At 40.0% G+C, this 26,651-nt stretch overlaps 11 protein-coding genes across 11 annotated transcripts; 9 read left to right on the top strand and 2 right to left on the bottom strand.

Moving 5' to 3' along the window:
* Nucleotides 1–102: 102 nt before the first annotated feature.
* Ecym_1145 (CoA-binding protein) lies at nt 103–594 on the top strand (the record flags this gene model as incomplete). Its single annotated transcript, XM_003644166.1, has 1 exon — nt 103–594. One exon carries the CDS (start codon nt 103–105, stop codon nt 592–594), a length of 492 nt encoding a protein of 163 aa, XP_003644214.1.
* Nucleotides 595–1,079: 485 nt separating this feature from the next.
* NGK1 (hexokinase) lies at nt 1,080–2,324 on the top strand (the record flags this gene model as incomplete). The annotated part of the gene is made up of 1 exon (XM_003644165.1): nt 1,080–2,324. One exon carries the CDS (start codon nt 1,080–1,082, stop codon nt 2,322–2,324), a length of 1,245 nt encoding a protein of 414 aa, XP_003644213.1.
* Nucleotides 2,325–2,409: 85 nt separating this feature from the next.
* Nucleotides 2,410–3,012, bottom strand: Ecym_1143 (uncharacterized protein; the record flags this gene model as incomplete). Its single annotated transcript, XM_003644164.1, has 1 exon — nt 2,410–3,012. The coding sequence occupies one exon, from the start codon at nt 3,010–3,012 to the stop codon at nt 2,410–2,412; it is 603 nt and encodes a 200-aa protein (XP_003644212.1).
* Nucleotides 3,013–3,440: 428 nt separating this feature from the next.
* Nucleotides 3,441–6,818, top strand: BCY1 (cAMP-dependent protein kinase regulatory subunit BCY1; the record flags this gene model as incomplete). Its single annotated transcript, XM_003644163.1, has 1 exon — nt 3,441–6,818. One exon carries the CDS (start codon nt 3,441–3,443, stop codon nt 6,816–6,818), a length of 3,378 nt encoding a protein of 1,125 aa, XP_003644211.1.
* Nucleotides 6,819–6,992: 174 nt separating this feature from the next.
* On the bottom strand, nt 6,993–8,036 carry VMA6 (H(+)-transporting V0 sector ATPase subunit d; the record flags this gene model as incomplete). The annotated part of the gene is made up of 1 exon (XM_003644162.1): nt 6,993–8,036. The coding sequence occupies one exon, from the start codon at nt 8,034–8,036 to the stop codon at nt 6,993–6,995; it is 1,044 nt and encodes a 347-aa protein (XP_003644210.1).
* A 444-nt stretch (nt 8,037–8,480) lies between these two features.
* Nucleotides 8,481–9,764, top strand: COG8 (Golgi transport complex subunit COG8; the record flags this gene model as incomplete). The annotated part of the gene is made up of 1 exon (XM_003644161.1): nt 8,481–9,764. One exon carries the CDS (start codon nt 8,481–8,483, stop codon nt 9,762–9,764), a length of 1,284 nt encoding a protein of 427 aa, XP_003644209.1.
* A 499-nt stretch (nt 9,765–10,263) lies between these two features.
* TCB3 (Tcb3p) lies at nt 10,264–14,694 on the top strand (the record flags this gene model as incomplete). Its single annotated transcript, XM_003644160.1, has 1 exon — nt 10,264–14,694. One exon carries the CDS (start codon nt 10,264–10,266, stop codon nt 14,692–14,694), a length of 4,431 nt encoding a protein of 1,476 aa, XP_003644208.1.
* Nucleotides 14,695–15,376: 682 nt separating this feature from the next.
* RPL6A (60S ribosomal protein eL6) lies at nt 15,377–16,238 on the top strand (the record flags this gene model as incomplete). The annotated part of the gene is made up of 2 exons (XM_003644159.1): nt 15,377–15,391; nt 15,720–16,238. The coding sequence occupies 2 exons, from the start codon at nt 15,377–15,379 to the stop codon at nt 16,236–16,238; spliced, it is 534 nt and encodes a 177-aa protein (XP_003644207.1).
* Nucleotides 16,239–16,745: 507 nt separating this feature from the next.
* On the top strand, nt 16,746–17,981 carry FPR3 (peptidylprolyl isomerase FPR3; the record flags this gene model as incomplete). Its single annotated transcript, XM_003644158.1, has 1 exon — nt 16,746–17,981. The coding sequence occupies one exon, from the start codon at nt 16,746–16,748 to the stop codon at nt 17,979–17,981; it is 1,236 nt and encodes a 411-aa protein (XP_003644206.1).
* A 1,090-nt stretch (nt 17,982–19,071) lies between these two features.
* HMG1 (hydroxymethylglutaryl-CoA reductase (NADPH) HMG1) lies at nt 19,072–22,203 on the top strand (the record flags this gene model as incomplete). The annotated part of the gene is made up of 1 exon (XM_003644157.1): nt 19,072–22,203. One exon carries the CDS (start codon nt 19,072–19,074, stop codon nt 22,201–22,203), a length of 3,132 nt encoding a protein of 1,043 aa, XP_003644205.1.
* Nucleotides 22,204–24,023: 1,820 nt separating this feature from the next.
* Nucleotides 24,024–26,492, top strand: WAR1 (War1p; the record flags this gene model as incomplete). Its single annotated transcript, XM_003644156.1, has 1 exon — nt 24,024–26,492. The coding sequence occupies one exon, from the start codon at nt 24,024–24,026 to the stop codon at nt 26,490–26,492; it is 2,469 nt and encodes an 822-aa protein (XP_003644204.1).
* Nucleotides 26,493–26,651: the final 159 nt, after the last annotated feature.

Here is a 26,651-nt window from a genome sequence, read left to right as displayed (position 1 = left end):
CATTAGTAATATGCGGGATGAAGTTCCGGAATTTAGCGTCTTATTAAGCTCTATTCCCTAACACTGTATAAGTCGTAACCAAAATCTAACTAGTTACAACTGATGAAGCAAGTACTAGGTGACTTCTTCAGCGAGAAGAGGCTTTACTTTGTGTGTGGCAAAGTATACCAAGATGGCCATTTTGCCAACAGAATAGTCCACTGGTTCCTTAACCACGAATTACCGGTAGTTCCTGTATCACCTAAGGGGGGAGAAATGCAGATATCTAATAAGTTCCAAGGTAGCTCAGTCGGCCCACAGAAACTAAAGATTGCAACAAACATAGCAACTGCTTTGAAGGAAGTTAGCACTAGTCAGATTGATGGAATTAGTGTCAACTTTGTTACCCCTCCGCAAGTAACATTGTCGATACAACAACAGTTGCGCGAACTAAATGTACCTGTTAAGAGTGTATGGTTTCAACCTGGTTCTTGGAATATCGACTGCATCAATTACGCAAGAGAACAGCTACAGATTGAACCCAACAAGGTGATTAGTGACTGTATACTTGTGAATGGCAATGCAAATTACAAAAGGTCAACTCTAAAGCTCTAATCTAATGGCCATCATACTATGTTCTTAATTCTCAAAATTCAGGATCGAAATTCGCCTTATCTTTTGTCGGCTGGTCGACTTATGGACTAGGCTTGATTAAGCTTTGAATATTTCCGTCTATGTATATACATATTGGTTGGCCGCACTATATGCAATGTACACCATGCCATATATCTCTATCCCTATACGTATGTTTCGCTGGAATTTTATGCAGCTTATGCTAGCTGCATAATAGTTCCCTTAAGCAAATATTAAATATTGTTTCGTTGGTATGCACTACACTATTACTTGCAGGGAAAGAATATTTTCATGCGGCATTGGTTCGTTGTCATTGCGTTGTAGTATCTTTCGTTTCCTGTTTTAGCAACACTGACATCATAGATAGGTAAAAATTTCCCCACAATCAAATTTATTAAGACAGACTATATAGCCCACTAACTAACTATCTACAAGTATGCGCTGGAAACTACTATGGACGACCGAGCATGGATTTTAAACTGCTTCTCCAAGAGTTTAAAGTTTCTGAGGATCTCGATGTGGACAAGTTGAGCAGGCTAGTTTCGAGGGAACTAGGGATTCGTCTTATTAACAGTTCTACCTCCATGCTAACCAGTGGTATTATTCCAGGTAGTTTCAAAGACACCAAGGACCGCGGTAATAATCATTACATATTGGCAATTGACTTTGGAGGCACAACGTGTAAGAGTGCCATAATTTCTAGACATGAGTTTAAGATAGTTGACGTTCATACGTTCGACGTACCGTTTCGTGTTCTTGATACATTCTTCTTCGACACTATCATTCAGTCAGTCTGTGGATGGGTATATGAGTATACTGGAGACCGGTTGTTTCACTTCCAAGTTGGTATTACGTTCAGTTTCCCGCTTAATAGCAGGAATGAGATCACTACTATGGGCAAAGGGTTCACTATGACTGAAGAGGTTTGTAATATTAGTGTACAAACGCTTATACAACGAAGTTTTTGCCACGTATTGGCACGTAACAAGAAATATGGTTTCAAAGTATCTCTATGTGGCGTGATCAACGATTCAGTTGCTGTTTTCTTGACTAACAAGGTCATATATGGCAATAATGATACGGTAATGATATTGGGCACTGGACTTAATTTTTGTTTCACTCTACCTTATGAAATGATTCCCAAGTCTAAGCTTCCCGTGAATTACCGAAAAGGTGACTGGGTATTAATCAACAGTGAGGCTGGATTTCTTGGGAGCGGTTATTTGCCGTTGGGAAGATTTGACCAGCATCATACGGAAAAATCCGCACCGTATATGCCTTTAGAGTATTTGGCCTCAGGTAAATGGATTCCAAAGTCACTAGAGAATGCCCTATGCTCTTCCGGAAAACTTCCTAGCAAAAATATTGTGTTCAATGGCGAACTAATTTGCGATATCTTGGACGCTATTAATCGTGATTTGTTCGGAGCAGATTTTGAAATGATTCAAGAAATTACCAGGCTTCTAATTGATAGAGCGGCTATATATATCTATGCCGTTATAAAAGGAATTTACAGATTTCGTGATGGACATGACATCGAAAAACCTATTGTTATAGGCTTTACCGGTTCTTTTCTTCATTACTGTAAGTATTACTACAAAAAACTACTGGAGGTATCAGGAGGCATGGTAAGATATAACTTCCTTCCAGACAGCAATTTACTTGGGGCAGCAATCCACACCGTCTACTACCCCCAAGAATACCAGACATAACCGTCACGGACATATCCAGCCTGTTTCCGTGTCTTACACTAACATTTTTATTTTATGATTCTCAATTTTTTTACGCAACTAAAGATTATATATCAGTATAATATCCAATAAAGGGATACTTATTTTCGTAGAATTGTTCCCACCTCTCCACCCTACGAATCTGCGCTTCTGTAAGCTGAGATATGTCTCTTGAACATTCTGTACTGGACAAAGACATCATATCCCACATAGGCAACCCAAAGATCGTTGAACAGTCACGACCTGTAAAAATTTTATATGGCCCATGGACCCCATAAAAAAATGGTGATGCAGACACATCATATACGCGTCCCATAATGGATAGAAGAATGGGCGTTTCGCCCTCTTCAATCCCGTAATCCTTCTTTTTGTAACTGTATTCCGCCAATTCTTCCCTGGAAAACATGTGTGGAATATCTATGTTCTTTAGCTTCCAGTAACCAGAAGGTTGCACGTATTTACCAGCATGCTGCGCTACTTCTTTGGAAGCCCAATACCTCATATAGCATATTCTGTGAAACGCGCCGTACAGCATTAGAATACCCAACAATATCCGTACAATATCCAAAAGAGTAAATTTGGCTCTTGTACCGTTCTCCCCATTGCCTACATAAGTCAACTTTCTGGAAGACTCCGTAGCATATGTTTTTATGGTCTCTTTACGGTGCATCATGGATTCTCCACTCCTGCAAGCAAGGACATTCCATTAACACAAACAGCCAAGAACACCGTTGGCTCATCTGTGTGACATAATATTAGTTTTTAAAAAAGTGTTGAAGTACGGATGAGTCATGTGATCGGAGAATTATTGTAAATACAAAGCAGTCAAATTTAAATAGGAGAAGGAGCAGAACAGTGTATCGAGGAGATCTAGAGGTAAAATCGGCTGCATATTGCTTAAGTTCCACTGTATTTTATATCCGCAGGAGTTTCACAGAGATTGGTGGTTTATCTGAAGTCACATTTTATGTACGGATTATTTTATTAGATTGATATCTAGAGTCGTCGAAACCCTGTTGATCTAGAGAGTCTAGGAAGGGAACATAATTGCAAGGCAAGAGGGAAGGGCTATATTTGAATTCTATAGTTGTTTTCCCCATGTACACGAATAAGTCAAGACAGACGCATCCCCACAGGAGATCGCTTTTATCGAACGTAGTTCGGTTTAGTGACAGCAGCTTGGGTATGGAAAGTGAAAAATATGGATTTTCTATTGTGCAGTGTAAATCTGGAGTTGCCAGCTATAGTCGGGAAGTTTCGCATGGAAATACGGGTGTTTTAGTTCCACAGTGGATGCACAAATGCATGCAACGAGAGGGTGTTGTATATGATGATACGGTAGTTCAGAAACGTCAGCATAAGGAGGAAGATTCCACGGAAGTGGATGTGTTGAAGAAGACAAGGTTGGGGATCGAAGTGAGTGAGAATGGCCGTATCAGTAATAAGTACGAAGATGTTGTTGAAACGAGCAAGGGCTATATGACTACTGATGAAAAATGTAATTATATTAGTAAAAAAGCGCCTAATTATGATGGAGCTTATGAAAATGAGACGGAGTGTTATGTATCAGATGACCCCTGGGCTGTATCACAACTAGATAATATTTCACCCTTCTCCCTTGAAAAGTTAATGAGTTTTTCACTATTCCAGAATGCCTCCCAGGCTTTTTATGTTTCAATTGCGAGAAAGCTAAAGCTAGTTACTTACCACGCCCAGCAATATATTCTAAAGGCAGGAGAATCAGCGCGGACCATGTATTGGATCCTCAAAGGTGCCGTTAATGTTATATCCCCAGATGGTGAGACTATACATGCTGAATTGGTCGAAGGATTCTATTTTGGTGAAATTGGTATCTTATTTAATAGACCACGCACTGCGACGGTGGTAGCTAAATCACAACTTCTAGTTGGCGTTTTGACGGCTGAGAACTTCGAACAATTACTGACAGACTACCCGTCAGTAGAACGACAGATCAGAGATGAGGCTCAAGAAAGACTTGCAAGGCAAGGCAAGAAAAGGAAAGCCTGCATAACCAATATCATCGATCAAAACCTCAATACTTTGGATGCAAATCATGAAGGCTATTCTTCATTCACAGAACAGGAAGGGCTGACATTACAGCTGAAAACTCCTGAGTCAGTGCCAAACCATGGGTTCGCCCAACCAAACCAATTAACTCTTTCATTTGTAAACATTGACGATTCGGTTTCCACTCATCAATTCTTGAAAAGTATACCGCTATTCACAACATTACCCAAAGATATTCTTCATAGTTTAGCACTTTGTGTGGATATTAAGAAATTTCAGCCTTTTCAATATATCTTTCGCAAAGGTGATTATGGAAATGATGTGTACTTTGTCCTAAGTGGCGAAGTAGAAGTTTTAAACCATGACCCTGACGTTGATTCAAGGAGCACCAAAGTACTGGCAAAATTTGGACCAGGGCAGTACTTCGGTGAAAAGGGGGTTTTGAATTCTGTTTGTGACATAGAACCCATTTCTCATTCTACTTGCACACGATCGGTAGATATTAGATCTGTTTCAGAATGCTCCTTGTTAGTTCTAACTGGGGAAACTTTGACTGAATTTTGTAAACGATACCCATGGATAAGACAGGAAATTAAAAAGACATCAGAAGAAAGGAGCACTCCAAAGCTTAAAGCAGGACCTCAAAACATAACTTCCATAGGCGCTTCAATCACTGTGCATGAAACAATGGAAGTGCCAAATAAGACAGAAAGCCTACTCAAGTTGCTTCCGAATTCGCGGAACAATGATCTTCAAAGTGCCTCAGAGATTTATGATGTATCAGATCATTCCATTTATTACAGTTCCACTCAGAAATCACCACATGATGTAACCTCTAGGATTTCCTTCGATCGAAATTTTTCTCTTAATTCCAGAATCAAAAAATTAAAGCCTAAGTCACTCTCTCAGCGTCTCAAAGTATCGAAAACTGTTCCCTCAACTTCTCGATCTATGTCCCCATTAAGTCTACAAATTTGCAGTATATCGAAATTATCTGCTGGTGGTACAGATACTTGCAACTGTCACCCAGTAGATGTGGGAGCACCAGAATTAAATTCAAGACTAGACAGTAGAAAGTTGTTATCTGCTTCCTCTACCGATTCTGTTCAACATATGCCACAACTCAAGAAGATAAAACTATTAGATCTTGCTGTAAGTGCAAAGGAAAGTAATCTACCTAAAGTTTCTGTCGGTTCATTACCAGATCGCCTTTTATTGCGATGTTTTCAATTTTTGAGTTTACCAGAATTGATGAAGTTAAGATTCGTTTGCAGGAAATGGAGACAGTTATTGTATGTGGCTTCAGGTTTGTTCGACGAACTAGACTTGACGCCGTGGAACAAGTCAATTGATGATAAGGCTTTAATGCAGATTTCCGATTTTGTCGGTTCAAGACCAAAATCAATCGATATCTCCAACTGCTACCATTTAACTGATAACGGCTTCTCGTATATGATTAATGAAACTTGCATAGGTGGTCAGCTTAGAAAATTAAAAATGAGAAGCTGCTGGGAAATAAGTGCTATGGCTATTATGGATGTTGCTGCCCCTTCAATTGGTCGAATTTTAAATGAAATTGATCTAAGTAACTGTAGGAAAGTTCGGGATGATGTAATACAGCGACTTATTGGATGGGAGAATACAATGCTGAGTACTTCGGTGTCGACGACTAACGCGCCCGATTGCTTTGAGCATGAAAACGGACGGGCAAGCGATAAAAACGATAACCTTAAACCGATTTATCAAATTGACAAGCCAACAATTGCAACGGAAGCTTTTGATGGGAATGCATCTTGTAGACCCAATGTTATAGGTTGTCAAAATTTACACACACTAATATTGAGGTATTGCAAAAATATAACCGATCTAACTTTGTATCATATTTCAATTTATGGTAAGGATAGACTGAGCTATATTGATCTTACACGATGCACTGGGCTTACTAATTCAGGGTTTACATATTGGAGTTATCAGTCCTTTTTAAACTTGCACACTTTAATTTTGAGTGAATGCATATTTCTGACAGATAGTGGCATCCGTTCAATTGCCAATTGCACACCGAATTTGCAAAATTTGAATTTGTCTTTTTGTTGTTCTTTAACAGATGTTGCAATTGAGTTGTTGTGGATAGGATGTCCAAATCTTCGAACCTTAGATTTAAGCTTCTGCGGTAGAGCTGTGAGTAATGTCTCGTTGTTAGGAATATCAATGCACCTACGGAAGTTACATAACATAGTGTTAAAAGGGTGCTTAAGGGTAACTAGATCTGGGGTAGATTCGTTACTCGGAGGATTTGCACCACTTACATTTATTGATATTTCGCAGTGCAAAAATGCGCACATGTATCAGGGCGGGCTTCCTGCAATAAAATTTGAATTGGAACCTGGTTGTAAAAGCATATTTTTAACTGTGGAAGACTCTGGCAGATGCATTGAAGTTGTTATTTAACATACCCAATTAGTCGTAAAATAATTTAATAATTATTACTGATCGAATACTCTCTTAAACAAATTCCATAAGCATCAATATATAAAAGTGTCTATTAAAGTTGTATTATCTATCATAATAGATGACGACACTTACTATATTTACAGTATAAATATAATATAAATGTGCTCTCTATCAATATACAGATATATAATTATTTATTCTTTCTCTTTGATTTTGTGCAATGCATTCAGCAATCCATGTTATGTTACGCACTTCTTGTTCCCTGGACTTCAACCATGCCCAAATGGCAGATACTGTAAACTGTTGAGTAAATGCATCGCGACACATTTCCATTTCAATTTTATAGAATTGATCCTCAATATTCTTGGTTTCAAAGATGCCCCGATATTCATGGACATTATTGAGAATAGATTTTAAAGAATCAAAGTCAGTTGCCTGTGTGGCCATCTGTTCTGTCATCGTAGGATACAATTTTCCTATACTGGGTAATAACTCACGTTTTAATTCTGAAGTAATAACATCCGAAGACTGCAGAGAATTTAAGGCTATATTTATAGCTCTTCTGTCAGCCTCAAAATCTAGCATCTCCTGGACAATCATACGCGCAGGTTCCGGGATTTCAGTAGTCACAAAATCGTAGAAATCTTGTAAATAGGCTCGATATAATTTATTTCTAATAATTTCAATATTGACGTCATCTAGTTCGTCAGAAGTATTAAAGCAGTCACGGAAATATGGTGCCAATGGAGTGTCTACCAAAACTGTTTGATACAAAGACTCCAAATCAGTTGCCACAGTCAAGGTGGGCAACGTATCGAACCAACCTAAAGGATGACAACGAGATAAAATTTCAGCCTTGTCTCTCTCATGAATCGTACCCGTAATCATCAACGCAACATTATCAATCATATATCCATATGTCACATAATCCAGAAAAGTTTTGGTATTTCCACTAGACTGATCTCTAATATACTGAAACTCTTGATACAACTTATTAGATGCACGTTCTTGAATAATTGAAGTGGTCAACGCTTCAGATGACACATTTGACAAAAAATTGCCATAGTCTGTTGATGAAAGTTGCAATTTCAAATCATCTAAATTATCACACTGTGTTAAATTAAGGTACTGATTAGTCGTTAATAGACCATTACGGAACCCTCTGACCACACCTTCAATGAATCCATTATCAATATTAAAAAATATACCTTCCATGTCGAACAATAACACCCTTAGACCTATTCAATCAACAATATACCTCCTAAAGCTTCTGATATCACCTGTATGACTGAGCAAAATGCGGCTTCTCTGTACTTATGTTATAGATATTCTACCCCTTTTAAGACCAGCAATTATTTTAGACTTATTTCTATCGTTAAACATGACTGTTGATATATATCTCGTTTGAAGTCAGATGTGGACCCTACAGATATGCATTCATTTAGCTATAATACCCAGGATTAATAGCGGATCATTTGACTTTGCAGCGCTTTAACCGGTCATATATATATATATTGAGACGCTACAAAGTGTTTTGAGGTGTTTTTCGGAGTTTTGTTTTGAAATTATTGTTTGATGGAAAGGAGCAGATTGGGCCATTACGAATTACCTTTAATACATCAAAATTAGTTGAGTACCTCATTTAAGTTAAGGGATCCAATGGAATTAGTAATTCAAGATATATTGGTAGGCGAAAAGAACCATACCATTGAAGCTGAGCAGTTGATTGAGTCAATTCTTACTTCAAGAGAAAATTACGATGAGTACTTTATTTCGCAACCTCTACAAGGATCGGTCATAGAAGATATAGCCGAAACAGACGCTGAGGTTGCTAGACTCGAGAAGAAGTTGAAGGAGAAGCTGATTGGGGCGAAGAATTCTATTCTCAAAGAACTGTCCGACGATGAGATCAAGTCACAATTGAGCCGTATATCCAACGAGACTGACCAACTCTGGGAGCTGGACAACACACAAACGCAAACTAGTGAAACAAATCGCGTTAATGGCACAGACTTAGCTTTAGTGATAAAGGGAATAGAAGAGTTAGGCGAATATGCAAAGAACAATAAACAGGAGGATGCATTTCACGATGCACTGGGTAAGCTAAGGGAATGTTATGAGGCAAAGTCATGCGGTAGTCTAACTCTAGTATTAGAGAACATTGAGAGGATCAACGATCTTCTGGGAATTCCGGCACTTGTTAATACTTGCATTAAGACCGGACACTATCAGGAAGCTTTACTCTGTCACTCGCATGCTCGTTCATTGCAAAATAAATTCCCTAACGTAGACTTGGTCTCACGTGTGGTATCCACTGTTCAGGAAGACATATCAGAGACAATGTTACAAGGACTTGTAAAGTTATTGAGCACTAACCTGACTATTAACACTTTAAAGAAAATTACAAACTACCTATCTTTCATTGACCCTTTACGTGGGAATTCCTCCGCATTACAGCAATTGTGTTTGTCAATGCGATACAAATTCATTACGTCAGAAATAGACTCTTATGCCATTGATGAAACAGTCACAGAAACAGTAAAGGAACTACTCTTCAAAAGGAAGATAGAATGTGTCCGAGAACACGTATACAGCATTTTATCTGTTTTCAACTCTCTATTCCATGCAGAGACAATATCGTTATTCATTCCCCTTTTCGACCAGGTGTCTGAGAACCCGAAAGAAGTCCCCACTAGCCTGCATCTACTACAATTTGTGCAAAAATGCACCGAATATTTAATGGCACAACTTAAAGAATATAAACTGCATAGGATGTCCGAATCAGTTTGCCTCCAATTAGTCTACTGCTCTTTCCGTCTGGGAGACGTCAATATAAACTTCCATCACTTGTTCATGAATAAGCTTCTCGAGACACAAATATTCACCTGCCAAGAACTACAAACAGCATTAAATAAGAGACTAGACTTGGCCACAAACTACTGAACTACCAACACCCCAAGTAACACGTGTAAACTTCAGCTCTCTATAATATAACCAATCTACATATACTAAGAACGTAGGTTTCTCTCCACCATTTCAACTTATTTTGAAAGTCACAAACATGCCCCTCTTGCAGAAACCATTCTTAATACATTCCCTCACTGATGGTCGGTTATGAAGAATGTTCCTGAATATACATAAGAACGTGTTTAACCCTTTTCAACTCGTCCTACTATTCTATATGTACTAAATGATACAGATGGCGCAAACGTCGTGATTTTGATTATGGTGTCCTTTATCATTGTGAGCCGTTTTTTTCCACCCCTTTAAACAAGTTGTCAAATATGGAATTCTTCTTAGCAAAGGAGATGAAGAGCAAACAAATTAAGCCCTTAAAAAAGCCAGCTAATGGGATAGTTATTTAGCTAGTTACTATCACATTCCACATCTTTTGGTTCATAGAACAAGAAAGTCAAAATTCGTCAATTAGCTAACTAGATTAATGGGTGAAAAAGCTTCTGCGCCTGTTCAGTCGAGGCAGATTGTTAATCCACATGGTTCTATTACTACGTCGACTGTAACTTCACTGGATAGAAGTGCTGTGATGGTAATAACGGAAGGGCGTTCTAGTGGAATACCTTATAATGGAGAGCCTATAGGAGGTGATATCAAAGCCGACACAAGAGCTGAAAGAATAGTAATGAAGTCATCGGCAGAAGAAGAGCCCTTGCCTCCAGTGCTTGATAGCAAGCCTGTTTCAATGGGTACTAATGCTACTGTTGCTCCTGAGAAGACCCAATTCCAGGAGTCTACTCTACGGGACTCAGAAAGGGCTAGCCGTGAAAGTCAAGCTCTGTTAGATGTATCCGGGGAACATAGTTCAGAGGATTTCTTCCCTTGGTCGAAAGTTGGGTCTTTCGCTAAAAGTGGAAAGGGTTCACCGGTGACTGAGAATAACAAGTTGGTTAGGGCTTATATTACGGAAATTTTATACAACGACTGGTACCATAATACTGGGGTTATTGTTGGCACTTGTTTCTTTGCTTGGTTGCTATCGTACTGTGGATTTTGTTGGTGGGCTTTAGGGTTCGTCTTTTTCTGTACAGGTTCTGTATATCGTACGCAACTTCGCCGTTTTCAGAGGAATATAAGGGATGACTTGAAAAGAGTTGATATGGAGGAAACCCTTGGCGATCGGTTAGAGACTTCGGTTTGGTTGAATACTTTTTTGGCCAAATTCTGGGTCATATATATGCCTGTTTTGTCGCAACAGGTAAAGGACATTGCCAACCCTCAATTAGCTGGATCTGCACCGGGGTTTGGTATTGATGCATTATCTCTTGATGAGTTTACTCTTGGTACGAAAGCCCCTACGATCGATAATATCAGATCGTACCCTAAAAAGGGTAAGGATGTTGTTGAAATGGATTGGAAGTTTTCGTTCACTCCAAATGATGTGTCTGATATGACCGCTAAACAGGCCGAGTCAAAGGTTAACCCTAAAATCGCCTTAGGGGTTACTGTGGGCAAAAGTTTTGTTTCAAAGTCTTTACCCGTTCTTGTGGAGGACATTAATGTTGCAGGCAAGATGCGTATCACTCTTAAATTTGGGGATGTTTTCCCTAATATTAAAACAGTATCGGTTTCGTTCTTAGAGCCGCCTCTAATCGACTTCGCTTTGAAGCCTGTTGGTGGTGATACTCTAGGTCTAGATATTATGTCTTTCTTGCCAGGTTTAAAGACATTTGTGAAGAGTATGATTGACTCTAATGCTCGTCCAATGTTATATGCTCCAAACCATTATGATATTGATGTCGAAGAGCTTATGGAAATGCAGTCTCAAGATGCAGTTGGTATTGTGGCTGTTACTCTTAAGTCTGCCAAGGGGTTCAAATCAGCGGACACCAATTGTTTCATTTCCTTGTCAACTGAGAACACTGTCACTGGTATGGATGAAGAAATACGTTCCGCTGTTAAATATGGTTCTTCACCTACATGGGACGAAACAAAGTTTTTGTTGATCAATTCTCTACAGCAGAAATTGTACTTGAAATGTTTCAACCAGAACAGTGTTCGTAAAAACACGCTAATTGGAGAAACGGAATTTGATCTCTCAGATCTTTATCAACAGTCTTCCCAAGAAGGTTTGGTTGCTGACTTAAAAAATGGTGCAAAATCCAAAGGCCTGTTGAAATACGATATTAAATGGTTCCCTGTTGCTGAAAAAGACAAGAAAGACGATAGTTCTGCTGCTTCTTCTGACTCTGATGATACGGCTATTGAAAATGAAGAAGCAAATTTGACTGATGCTGGTATTTTGAAATTTACGCTACACAAAGTGAAATACTTAAATACCGCCAGCTCAATTACTGGTTCATTATCCCCCTGTGGAGAATTGTTCATTGATGGAAAGAAAGTCAGGGATTACAGAACTCTAAGACATATGAATGAACCCTCATGGGAGGATTCATTTGAGATCTTGATTCCTTCGAAGCGAGATGCCGAATTTTCCTTAAGGATATACGACGAGCGTATAAATGGCAAGACTCTTTTGTGTGAATTCATTGCGCCATTTTCAGAACTTATGTCTGTAGCTGAAAATGACAAGCAATATGTTACAGGTTCTCCACAGGGTGAAATTTACTTTAGTGCTGTATGGAAATCGGTTCCTATCCCAGAAGATACACTAAACAAGTCTGAATCTGCTCATGATCCACTAGGTGGTCTGAGAATTCACATTCGTGATGCCTTGGTTAGGGACGAACTGGAAGGCGTTGGTGATGTTGATCCATACTTCATGATCAGTTCTGATAGGTCTGTTGTATACAAGTCTAATTTCTATTCAGAAACAAGTAATCCGACTTTTGATGATATCGTTTACATCCCGATCACGTCTGAACATCAAATTGTGACTATCGACTTATTCGACTATCAAAAAATTGGAAAAGATCGTTTCATTGGAACTTGTCATTTAACAACTGGCAATTTGATGCCTAAGGATCCTACAACTAACAGATATACACCTGCTGGATCCGATGGTAAAATCTTAGAGTGGACATTGAGTGATAAATCCAAAAAGGCCACTGGAAATATCTTAAGAACGTCCGTTACCTTCATTCCAACCTTCCCTGTGTATGCTCCTCATGAAATAGAAAGAGTGCAGGAACTAGAGAAGAAACTTGCTGAAAAACAAGAGAAGTTTGACGCTGAACAAGCAAATTTAAAGATTGAAATGGAAAAGAATCCTTCAGAATATGAGGTTGTAGAAGTTGATGTGGATGATAAGGAACTAGCTCAGCTATCGAAGAAAGAAAAAATGACTTTTAGTCAACTGGTTTCGTATAATTCTGGGATTATATCGTTCAAAATTTCAACTGGGAAACTATCGAAGAATGATTCATATTTACAGATACTCTGTGATGATTTCGCATACCCTGCATCCGTCTCTGGTAGAGCCAAAAATGGTACTCTGCAATCAGAACATGGAGAATACTTTGTTCGTGATTTGCAACACAGTATAACTACATTTAGGGTTACCAAAAAACCAATTATTAAAGATATTGATGATGTTATCAGTGAAGTCACTATTCCAACTCTCCAATTGTTGAATCAGAGCTACGACAGTCCAACCACTATAGATCTTAAGGGGTCTACTGTTGATCTAGTTTGTCTATTTTCGCCAAGTGCAACTAAATTGCCGGATACTGAATTAATTACTGACACTGGAATTCTGGAGTTGGACATTGTATCAGCAGAGAATCTGCCAGCTCATGACAGAAATGGCATGTCTGATCCCTTTACAGTTATCAAAGTTGACGGCACAAAACTTTTCAAAACGGAAATTATTAAGAAGTCACTCTCACCGGTGTGGAATGCTAATACGAAAGTGCCTATTGCTTCAAGAACCAGGAGCACTCTTATCGCTGAAGTTTATGACTGGGACAGAAGTGGTTCTAATGACTTACTCTGTACAGTGAGATTTCCGCTGTCTGACTTAGTCCCTTTGGAACAGCAAGTTTTTACCTTGCCGTTGGTGCCTCAAGGTAGGATTTATTTCAAAACAAAGTTTACTCCAGATTACATCAGACCCGCAGTGAACATCTCAGAGGGAACGTTCGCTTCCATGCCGTTGAAAGCGGTCGGTACAGTCGCCAATTTTGGTCTCGGAGTTGCCGGTGCAGGTGTAGGTGCAGCTGCTAATGTCGCTACCGCCGGATTTGGTGTAGCTACAAACGTCGCAGACTTTGGGATAGGTGGCTTGCAAAAAGGTGGGCGTTTACTGAAAGGCGTCGGTAGCTTTAAATCCCCCCTAAAAACCAAAGACAGCGGTGATTCTGAGAATAAACGTGACAGTTTCATTAGCCCTCCGAATGCTACTCCAAACAATAGTTATGTTGTTGTTCAATCAGAGCCTCCACATGAGAACTCCTCTTCCGGCGGTAAAAATGATACTACTAGTATTGGCGGTTCACCAGGTCCAATGCGTAAGCGCAATCTATCGCAGGCTAGCAGCAGTCTTCGTCCGCTAATCCCACAGAATATTTATCCCGGTAGAGTGACTTTGCTTGGTGCTGAAGGTCTCGGAAAATCTGTCCAAGTACGAATTTCACTTGCAAAAGATGGCAAGATGAAACATCTTTACAGGTCAGAAAAACAGAAAGCTGATGCTACCGGCGCTTGCATTTTTCATAATGAAATATGTGAATTCAAAGCACCCCCAGAAGCAAATTTGGTCTTTGGGGCCGTTGCCCATCACACTTTCAGCAAGGATACTAATCTGGGTGTTGCACAAATTAATATGGGAGATCCTCAACTCAAACAAGACAGTCAAGTGTCTATAAAACTGGGTTCTGGGCATATCATCTTTAAAATCGAGTACGCACAAGATGATGTTCCTCCTCTACCGCCTGTGCCATCTGAATATACTTTATAGTTGTGCGTATAAATAAAATATGTATTAGGTATGTAACTTCACTTCTTTGTTCTGTATAATCATCTCTTCAGAATACAATTTTACGTTTTATGCTAATGACGTCGATAGATCATCATTATTAGTAGTCAATCCATGGACGATCTTCAATATGACAAAACAAATGTCTTTTAATCGATTACATCAGCATATGCATATGACTGCTACACCCGTACATATGCAACAGATCAATTTTTTCGATGTCGTGCCTAGCGCTTTCAATTCAACGTCTAGTGAAAAACTCATTTTAGCCTACTAACTGGAGTTCCTGCCCAAACTGCTTTCCGTAGGCAGGGTCCCCACCAGGACAACGCGAAGCGCAAAGGTCCCTGCCTATCCCTTCCTGCAGAGAGCAAGTACCGCCGGGGGCTCGTTGCGAGTTCCCGTTGCGGTGTTCGCGCCGTCCAGGCTGGACCCACTGCGCTAGGCTGAAAATGTTAGGCAGCCCGCCACGCCGAGTGAGCCCAGCTAGCGACTTCGCCCCAGCTGCTAGTACCGCCGGTGTAGAGAGTTCGCTTGGTTCGCTTCCTCGTGGTGACAGTACAGTGAATAGCGAGCGACTTGCAAAAAAGTTATTGAAACATTAAAGTGCAGTGTGTGTGTATTGTTAGTACTAAGTCTTTACACAAATAAAACCATCGACGAAATGAGTGCCCAAAAAGTATGTTATTATTAATAAATGATGGAGTCTTATGATATGCTGTTAGATGATTTGGTGAAGTGTTGTAGTGGTTTGGAAGTTCCCCCATGGTGGGTTTTCTGTATTTTGGTAATTACACTTAGTGGAAGATCCATATTCATGAAAGATGAAGATTAACTGTGGCTCACAATATTTTTCAATCCAGAACATAATGAGTACTTAGAGGTACGCCATATTTAAGTTTTAACACGGCTATCCATGGTTATAATGACCAAGCATCTTCAACAGGGATATCTGACTTTTAAAGAGTATCCAGTTGGGAACAGGATTACTAACATTCATCAAACAGGCTCCAAAGTGGTATCCATCCGAAGACGTTCCTGCCCAAAAGCAAACCAGAAAGACCAACAGAACACAAAAGTTGCGTGCTTCTTTGGTCCCAGGTACTGTTTTGATCTTGTTGGCAGGTCGTTTCAGAGGTAAGAGAGTTGTCTACTTGAAGCAATTGGAAGACAACACTTTGTTGGTCACTGGTCCATTCAAGGCTAACGGTGTTCCATTGAGAAGAGTTAACGCCAGATATGTCATTGCTACCTCTACTAAGGTTTCGCTAGACGATGTTAATGTTGAAAAGTTCAATGTCGAGTACTTTGCCAGAGAAAAGCTAACCAGAAAGCAAAAGGCTGAGGCTAACTTCTTCAGTGAACAACAAGAAAAGAAGGAGGTTAAGGCTGAACGTGTTGAAGACCAAAAGGTTGTTGACAAGGCTTTGTTGGCTCAAATTAAGAAAACCCCATTGTTGAAGCAATACTTGGCAGCTTCCTTCTCATTGAAGAACGGTGAAAAGCCACACTTATTGAAATTCTAAATTTAAACCATTTTTGTCAATAAGCGCTTGTTTCTACATAACATTTTTTTATTTTAGGGTTCTACCTTAAGTGTATACAATTTTAATATCACACATAAAGTCTCAAGCTGTATTACATCTATAGCTCAAGTAAGAAGCGCCTTACTTTTTCTGGGGTTGAATCAAAGCTGCTGGCATCCCAAATAATGTCGTCGCAACAGATGGGAAGTAGACTTGATAACTATCAAAACGACTCCATCGGGTCGTCAGTAGCAATCTTTAGCTCGTCCTATATTTGTATTCGTGATGTCTTGTACTATAATGGTTTGACTAGAATCTTTATGAAGACTTGAAATTTCTTTTTTTGAGGAATCAGCTCTTCACCTATGATATTTCTTTTTGTTGAAAATTTTCTTTCGCATAAAACAGTAGCTTCTCGAATAGATGAGATGAGCAACTAACTTTCTCTTCAATGTATTGCGAATAGCTACACGACCACAATCTATAATTTCTTTATTACCTGCAAACATGTCTGATTTACTGCCAATGGCAACTTACAGCTTGAATATCGAGCCATACTCTCCAACTCCGGCTATCGATGTGGTCACTCCTGTCACAATTCGTATTACGATGGCTGCTATCGATCCTGAACCCTTAGATGACGAAAAGAAACCTTCTACTTTAAGAATTATCAGAAGGAACCCAGATTTTGATGAGGAGGATGATATCTTGGGTGATTTTGACGAAGATGATTTAGATAACGAGGAAGAGGAAGAGGAAGAGGAAGAGGAAGAGGAAGAGGAAAAGGAAGAAGAAATAAGAAATAAGAAGGGCAAGAAGGGCAAGACGGATGCTAAGGAATCTTCCGAGGAGGAGGATGAGGAAGATGAGGACGAGGAAGATGAGGACGAGGAAGATGAAGATGAATTCGAAGAATTTGTCTTGGCTACCCTTTCCCCAGAAAACCAGTACCAGCAAACCTTGGACTTGGTTATTGCTCCAGAGGAAGAAGTGCAATTTGTCGTTACTGGTTCTTACCGTATTTCATTGTCCGGTAACTACGTCAAGCACCCATTCGACGACCCAGAATTGTATGATTCTGAAGAGGAGGAAGTTTACGATAGCGATGAATACGACTTGACTCCAGACGAAGAGGATATCCTTGATATGGAAGATGTTAGCGATGTCGAGGGAAAGATCGAGGAATTGATTGAAAAGGACAACTCTAAAGGTAAGAGAAAGGCCGTCGAAGATGTAGACGTCAGTTTTAAGCCAAAGGAAATCAAGAAGTCTAAGAAGGAACAGAAGGAGCCAAAGGAAGAAAAGAAGGACAAGAAGGACAAGAAGGACAAGAAGGACAAGAAAGTCGAATTCAAGAATGATCTAGAAGAAGGTCCATCTAAGAAGATCCAAGAAAATGAAGCTCCAAAGACTAAGGTTTTGGAAGGTGGCGTCGTTATCGAAGACCGTGTCGTCGGCACTGGAAAAACCGCCAAGAAAGGTACTAAAGTCGGTATGAGATATATTGGAAAACTAAAGAACGGTAAGGTTTTTGACAAAAATACCAGCGGCAAGCCATTTGTCTTCAAGTTAGGCCACGGCGAGGTTATTAAGGGTTGGGATATCGGTGTCGCAGGTATGACTGTTGGAGGTGAACGTAGAATTGTTATTCCTGCAGCATACGCCTACGGCAAACAAGCCCTACCTGGTATTCCAGCGAACTCAGAATTGACCTTTGATGTGAAGTTAGTTTCTCTGAAATGAATAACATACTCTAAACTATTTTTAATTGTGTAACATATACAGATATATAGTGAATTGTCCAGAACACCCGAAGTACACTGTCTCCTCCACAGTAAAAAGAAAAAAAATGTGAAAAGAAGGAGGCTTAGTGTTCAATCATAAATATAAACTAGTTTAAATCAAAGCACACAACAACATTGCTTCACCAAGACTTTTCAAACATGGTTTAATCAACATCTCGTTTATGTAACTGCTTGCCACATCCATGTGCCTATAATTATTACTATGTTTTCTGTCAAGTTACCTAGCCAATCTGGTGGCAAAAAAAATAACTTTGACATAAATAAACAACATACAGAATACCAGACGTATAACTGCGAAAAGAACAAACAAACCATTTAAGTAAGTCGATTTAACTGCGAGCACTGGAGTTACTGCTGGCATCAAACCCGCTCTATAACTATATTCGATTTACGAGCTCCCTAAGGTGTTTACTTCCCATATTTCCTAACAAAGCAAGTTAAACAACTTAAGATCATCGACTATTAGCCGCCAAGTTCCCGCACATACAAATCTCTTTACAGGAGATAACAAGGATACTATCGAAGATAGGACAAAAGATAACTGGATAATAGTTTTTGAAGAACCAAATAAGTATCTGAAGTCATTTTCCAATACATTTCCCTCAGTTCTCATCATCCATTTATTGGCGATTAGAACTTGACGTTCCTATCTTTATCAAACGCGAAGCGTATTAAGTCGTGGAGCAAAGAATCCCAGATATCACGTCATACGGGTATCGTTTAGTTTCCCTGCTCGACATTTTATTCAGTGTATTATTCTGCAGGTCTTTTATTCGTTCAGTTTTCTGATCGAGCCGAGAAATACAAAAATTTTTGAGGTGATTCTCATATGCGTGGAGCCGACTGGCACGAAAGAGAGGTCCATCAGTTCCTATTAGTATAATAAAGGCTACTCAGGCTTGTTTTGAGTTCCCGAACTTGCGATTGCAGGAACAGCAAGGGGAGTACGAATTACCAAGTACGCATCAATTTTCACTTCATCTTTGAGCGTCTTGTGAAACATTCATTGAAAGAAACATATTTTTATTATGCCATTACTTTTCCAGCAGACCAAGCACTTGGTGAAGCCATTCGCTTTCACATCGTACGTATGTGCGAAGCATCCTATTCACATATTGATGATCACGTTACTTTTAGCGTCCACTGCATATTTATCAGTTATTGAACATTACTTCAAGGGCTGGCAGCTGGATTCCAAAAGTATATTTAATCAATTTGGTAGCATAGATGCTTTGCAAAATGACTGCGTTCATTACTCTCGGCCCTTTTCGGATAGCAAATGGACACATTTATCTACCGAGGAACTACAAAATTTGTCCGGTTTTAATCACTACTATCTTTTGGAGATTGAGTTTGATTCCAAAAATTCCTCTCAGCAGATTCCGGAATTGGATAATGTAGCGTACAAGGAGGGACATACACATTATTTATTGCAAGAAACCTTGGAGCTACCTCCAGTATTGAAAACACAGGATGCTGTTTGGAAATTGAGGGCTCATAGACACAAGATTTACGATGTGAAAAATTACATTTTGACCTTCTACACAGATCTAAATGAGAGAATTTCTAATGCAGAGCCCTTTGATGTCTTCATCATCGGCTCAGCCTACTTTGGCATGTTGTACACTATCTTGGGCTTGTTCTTAGATATGAGAAAGGTAGGATCAAGGTTCTGGATAGGTTTATCTGCGTTATTCAACTCTGTTTTTGCTTTTGTTTTCGCATTATTCACTTGCCAATGTGTTCTACAGAGATCTGTTTCTTTATTGAGTTTGATCGAGGGGATACCGTTTGTCGTTGTAGTAGTTGGATTTCGTCATAAAATTAAGCTTGCATCTTATGTTGTGAATCATTTCAAAAGTTTTGGAGTCTCTAAGAGAGTAAACGCTGGTGATATTGTTTATGAAGGCGTGTTAGAAGAGGGTGGACGTTTGATTCAAGACCATTTTTCGTGCATGTTAGCATTTGGTGGTTGTTCATTATATGCATCCTCTTTGGAAGTGTTGACCAACTTTTGCATATTGGCTACGTTGATATTAGCATACGATCTATTGTTGACTTGCACTTTCTACTCAGCTGTGTTGGCTTTAAAACTAGAAATTAATCTGATCCACAGATCTACTGTCATCAAACAAGCTTTAGAAGAGGATGGTGTTATAAAATCCACTGCAGGCATTATATCTGATGCTGAAACTAAATCAATGCTATCTTTAATCGCTTCTAACACTAGCATTACACTTCTAAAACTTCTAATTGTTCTAGGTTTTATTGGTGTGAATTTCTATAAGTTTGGCTCGAGGTGGACATATAAAACATTCTCTAATCTGTACTCCAAGAAGTATGATTGTTCAATTCCATCGTTTATTGATGCACAAATCGTTAATTCTGCAGTAATTTCCATGCCACCTATCCAGTACTATGAACCGATGAAAGTTTATTTCCAGTTGGAGGATACCATCTTATCTTCATTACGTTATGTTAGTGTGGCGATCAGGGACAGGTTTATTAGTAAGTTGGTTTTGTTTGCATTAGCCATTAGCGCCTCTATCAACATATATCTATTGAATATTGCAAGGATACACACCCAATTTACAACCAATGAATTGAATAGTAAAAAGAAACTTAAGAAGTCCTCTAATTTCGCGGTGGGTTCTGCGCCAATAGTTGCTCCTCCCTCTGAAAGAACATCTGAATCCACAGTATCTTCATCAGAAACTAAAATTATGGATTCAGTTCCTTCTTCTGTTACAGTTTCAGATGATGAGACTGAAACTGAAGATGAGTCAGAACCAATCCGGCCATTAGAAACCTTGATAGAAATCATGAAACAAGGTGGTGTGAAAACATTGAGAAATAGGGAACTTGTCTCGTTAATTGTGAACAGCGAACTTCCGTTATACGCATTGGAAAAGCAATTATGTGATACGACCCGTGCAGTTGTTGTTCGTCGTAAAGCTCTGGCTAAGTTGGCGGATGCTCCTGCTTTAGAGACGGAACGTTTGCCATATAAAAACTATGACTATGATCGTGTTTTTGGTGCTTGTTGTGAAAACGTTATTGGCTACATGCCGCTACCTGTTGGTGTCATTGGTCCTTTGGTTATTGACGGAATTCCATATCATATTCCAATGGCCACTACCGAGGGATGCTTGGTTGCTTCAGCCATGCGTGGCTGTAAGGCAATAAATGCAGGTGGTGGTGTCACCACTGTTTTAACTAAAGATGGAATGACAAGAGGTCCATGTATCCGTTTCCCATCTTTGGCCAGATCAGGAGCTTGCAAAATCTGGCTAGACTCTGAAGATGGCCAAAACAAAATTAAAAAGGCATTTAATTCTACATCCCGGTTCGCTCGTTTGCAACATATTCAAACTGCTCTTGCCGGAGATTTGCTATTTATTCGTTTCAGAACCACCACAGGTGACGCTATGGGTATGAACATGATTTCAAAAGGTGTTGAGTTCTCCTTAAATCAGATGGTCGAAGAATTCGGCTGGGATGACATGGAGATCGTAGCTGTCTCTGGTAACTACTGCACTGACAAGAAACCAGCTGCTATCAACTGGATAGAAGGCAGGGGCAAGAGTGTGGTTGCTGAAGCAACTATCCCCGGTGACGTAGTAAAAAAAGTTCTAAAAAGTGACGTTAATGCCTTAGTTGACTTAAACATCTCCAAAAACTTGATTGGTTCAGCCATGGCAGGCTCCGTTGGTGGGTTTAATGCACATGCCTCAAACTTGGTGACAGCCGTGTATCTAGCTCTAGGTCAAGATCCTGCGCAAAACGTAGAGAGTTCAAATTGCATGACCTTGATGAAAGAAATTGACGGCGATTTGAGAATATCTGTCTCCATGCCATCTATCGAAGTCGGGACAATCGGTGGTGGTACCATATTGGAGCCTCAGAGTGCTATGCTAGATTTATTAGGCGTCCGTGGTCCGCATCCTACAGAACCAGGTACTAACGCCCGCCAGTTGGCTAAAGTTGTTGCATGCGCAGTAATGGCAGGTGAACTATCCTTATGCTCAGCCTTGGCTGCAGGGCATTTGGTCCAGAGTCACATGATTCACAACCGTGCAAAAGCCTCTCCAACCTCTACTGAAGTAAAACAGGACGACATACCCCGTCTACAAGAGGGGTCTGTCACCTGTATCAAATAACCAAGGTAAAAAAATTTCCTTAAAAGCAAAGGTTCATTCACCTACCAAACAACAAAAAAATAATACTACCCACTAAAACGAGCTAAAAGAACGGCAAAGGCTTCTCCGAAAATTCATTTCTAAATCCGACTCGTCGTCAACGTGTGTAGTAGTATCGTTACATATGCATTCATATCTTATATTCAATTATCATCAAAAACAGATACTCATTGTTACACCTATTGCCATTAAACTTTGATTATGTACCTTGTACGCTGCATACCTCCTCTGCCCACTCACGTCACCTCTGCGTTTCCACAACACTATACCTTATTAATTGCCTTCAAAGATTGCCACTCGGTTCTCTTGATCTGAAGCAAATCAAAATCCCTCCCCCCCCCCCCCCCCCCCCCCACCTGCCACACAAACACAATATACAATATATAATCAATCGCTCGCAAATGCCCTTCCCACAATAGCGCAGCTTATCCACATTTCGCTCGCCCATGTCTGTCTCCCCAGCATTATCGCCATGACACACCCCCCAAGACCCCTACTGAACCGTTTTCCGCTACCGTTGTTTTTGACACTCATCCACGCTTCTTTTTCAAAAAGGGACCATTGAAACGGAACCCTTGTTCACATAATTATTACTCTGTCCAGCGTCCGTGATTGTCTCATCCTGGACCACCTCCTGTTCACATAGCAACCTGGAACAATCTCACCCTGCGAGCACTGTCACCATTCCTATCTCCTGTTACGAAGTTACGCAAAGAAACCTTCTGTTGCGATAAAGATAATGCCCGATCTGGAAACCACAAGCTTACCAAACGAGGCATGATGTGACAACACCAAGCCTTAATCTACACGAATTTTCCTACGCACAACCTCCTGAACGCAACTATCTCTAAGAAAGCATGGGGAGCGTGGATCTCGAATTCTTCGTTCCTAGTTTTCTTTTCTTTTGCAGTGCAACAGACTATTACAGCAACACAACGCTTCCAAAACCCGTTTGCTATGAAACGGACACTAAAACAACGCATGATTTCTCGGTATAAGTTCGTTGTCCATCCCTAAATGCACTTGATTATAGATTAACGCCTACGTGATCTCTTTCTTCTCCTCATCTGTCTTTTTCCCCCTTAAGATCCTATATCAATTATGTTTACAAAAGAATCGGGAAATGTTCAGACGCTGTTTGTTATGTATTGTGTATAATACGCAATGAAGGATATTATACTGTCTCAGATCCCCCGCCTTTCCCTTCCCTTTTGGAGACATGGTGAATATCTATTATAACCCTATACAGCTAATCCCTAGATGGTTTTCCAAAATGCATAGAGAATGGTAGGGAGCGGTTGTAGAGCAGCAGCAGCATTCCAAATTTAGCTACTGACTTGGCAAAAGTGGCACTTTCTTTTTTGCTTGGGAGCTCATCGAGAGATGTACCAAATCTATGCGTGAGTTTCGGAGCTTTGAGTAGGTATGTTCCTATTGAGAGTTGGAGGGGGGATAGTCGGAAGGGGGCCGGAGGGGTAGCAAGTGGATGGGTCCTTTTTCATATACACAGCTTCCTCAGCGTGTTATCTTATGTCCAGAAAAAGGGCATGAACTTCGTTTCAGGATTACGGTAATCATTCTAGCTCACACTAATGATCAATGAATCTAGAAGCAGCAGCAAACGAACAATATATTCATTGTCAGTAATTATAAAAGGACTCCAAGATAATTTGGCAAGTCTTTTTTTTAACTTACTTAAAGGCGTTCATCTTCCCGAACATATTGGTTGTTGAGAAACTTCAATTAAACCCTTTTGTTATTTTTCCCATACGACAGCTTCTATGAACTCCGCTAGCGTTTCCAGCAAGGCCAATATCATTGGTATACCAGCTGACGATCCCAGATACACGAATCCTGTGTCGCAGGAGATTGGATCTAACGGGAAACCGAAACGGAACACTTTTGCGTGTTCAAGCTGTCACGCTGTGAAGCAGCGTTGTATTCCGACTGACGCGAACGATATATACCGTAAACCATGTACCCGGTGCCTAAAGTTCAAGAAGCTGTGTGTGTTTGATCTGTCAAAACGTACAAGACGTAAGCGGCGTTCTAATCATGTCGCTGCTGCCGCCGCTTCTGCCGCTAAGAACGGGAACATGATGCATTCAGTGTTGATCCTTGGGCGGAATTCACGACTTCCTGATAAAGGTCATTTCCCTCAGTCACAGCATTACGTCACCAAGGATATACACCGCCACCAGGCACCCCAGTCGACGAACTGGGATAATGCTTCGCCATTGGAAGTATTTTCTGAGAGGCCATCGAACCAATGTATCGATGTGGCGAGGGTTTCACCGGGTGTATCGACTTTGCCCGCTCCGTTCCCACCGCCGTCGCTTGTTCATGGTTCTGTAGATCATGATCAGTTAACTGACCCGGAGGGTGAAGATGTAGAAGAAAACGACGACGATGATGACAGAGGAAAGGCCCTTTTGCGACAAGAATTTGGAATGCTATCGGACTGTTTTAAAGAGAAATTAGGACACGTTTCTGAAAGGCTAAGCATAGAAGCTAAAAAATGGAATTTGTTCGTTGAATCTGCGGCAGCGATTCCCATCCCCAGTGATCCTGTTGCAATTGGTATTCTCTCGGCAGAGGATGCAATGCATCGCTTAGAGCTCTATGAAAAATACATGCTTAGTGAGCATCAGTTATCGTTTATCCGTATTCCAAAGTATGACTCGATCAAGCAGTTCAGGCTTCAGCAGCCTATCTTATTCTCTACTCTGCTTGCTGTTGCATCTGTTGTGATGCCTCATTCCCCAGGACTCGAACTAATCAACATGAAGCTGGATAACCTTGTGCTTACTCATATTACCCACTATTGCATGAGAAATGGTGAGAAGGCGGTCGAACTCTTGAAATCATTAATCCTGCTTTGTCTTTGGTACAACTTTCCTGAATGGTCGAATAAGTCCAGATACCACCACTTTAACTACCTTTGTTACAACTTGGTTAGAGAACTCAGCGTGGCGTATATGCACAAATCGTTGACCATTATTGGGGAGAATCACGATCAACACAAAGTTGGCACTATTCTTGAGGAAGACCCTGACTATCCACGGTTGATACTTCTGGTGTATATTAGCTCTTTGAGTATCTCTATATTTTTGCACCAGCCTATCCAGCTCAAGTGGTTTCCCATGGTGGAGAAGGCTTGTAATGATATTCTGAGTGGCGAGTACGTTTCTGAACTGTACTCTGTGGAGGAAAATCAAATGTTAGTAACATTTGCAAAATTGCATTTATGTCTGGATAGAACTTATACCATGCTAAGTGAAAATTCAGATGGTGATTTTGTTACCATTGACCAAGAAAATTTGATCAATGTCTTGGTTGAAGAATTAACTGTTATTAAAATGCAGATACCTGCACGCTTCCTCAATAATATGACATACTTTTATACTGTGGAGGCATATGTATACGAGTCTGTGGTTTCGAGCTATTTTTTAAAGAATACCAATCCTGCTGCGTCCTTACCGGAGAATATTGGTAAGGCATTCACAACAGCGGCCCAAAAGTCCCTTTCTGCCCTCAAAGGGTTGCTGGATTTGGATCCCAATATTGTTGTTTCACTTCCACTTTTGAATATCTCTAGAGTCGTATACACCATGGGAATGGCTCTTTTACGGTTAAGGTATACGTCAATAACTGTACCATCCTTCGAACATTTAAAATCATCCACGGTTGAAATTTTACCCGTCCTTCAGAGATTTGCTATATTTTTGGATGAATTAAACGAGAAGTTTCCATACAACAGGGCTATTTCTAAATTGCAGTATGTGGCTGCTTTATTCATTCATACTTACTCTAACAAACTAAGGACTTGTATATATGATGGTGATAGTCCATTTGAATCTTTTGAATCTTTACATGATATATCTTCAACAACCACGTTTGATATAAACTCTCATATATCAAAGCAGGATATTAGAGACTATTTGAAATTCGATGCTTTTCATAACGGGACTTTACATGAATTTCAGTCAGATTTGCTAAAAATGACAAGCATAATGGATCAGAGGGATAAGAAATTACATAATATAAAGGTTAATTCGATACACAAAAGCCCCGTTAAGACACATTCATTTCATATTACTAATGGACAAGCAGCTCGAGAACCAACCGCCGCCGCACATATGATAGATTATCTATCAGATTATTTGGTTGACAATGCATTCGTGGAAAATGAATACGATGCCTTTAACGAAGAAGTCTGCGGAAGCGTGCTATTCAATCAGCTAAAATAGCAAACTCACTAACATCAATAAGAATGCGTTCTCATCATGCATAATTAGACATATACATACATAATACGTATTCCGATATTCTGTCTCTTTACCGTTTACAAAATTTAACCAACACGTTGGGTTTTGACTTTTTATCAAGTGATGTTAAATACTGAATAT

Source organism: Eremothecium cymbalariae, chromosome 1 (assembly GCF_000235365.1).
Source record: "Eremothecium cymbalariae DBVPG#7215 chromosome 1, complete sequence".
Classification (NCBI taxonomy): Eukaryota; Fungi; Ascomycota; class Saccharomycetes; order Saccharomycetales; family Saccharomycetaceae; genus Eremothecium; species Eremothecium cymbalariae.
Note: the sequence above shows the minus strand (reverse complement) of the source record. Positions and strands in the feature narration are given on the sequence as shown.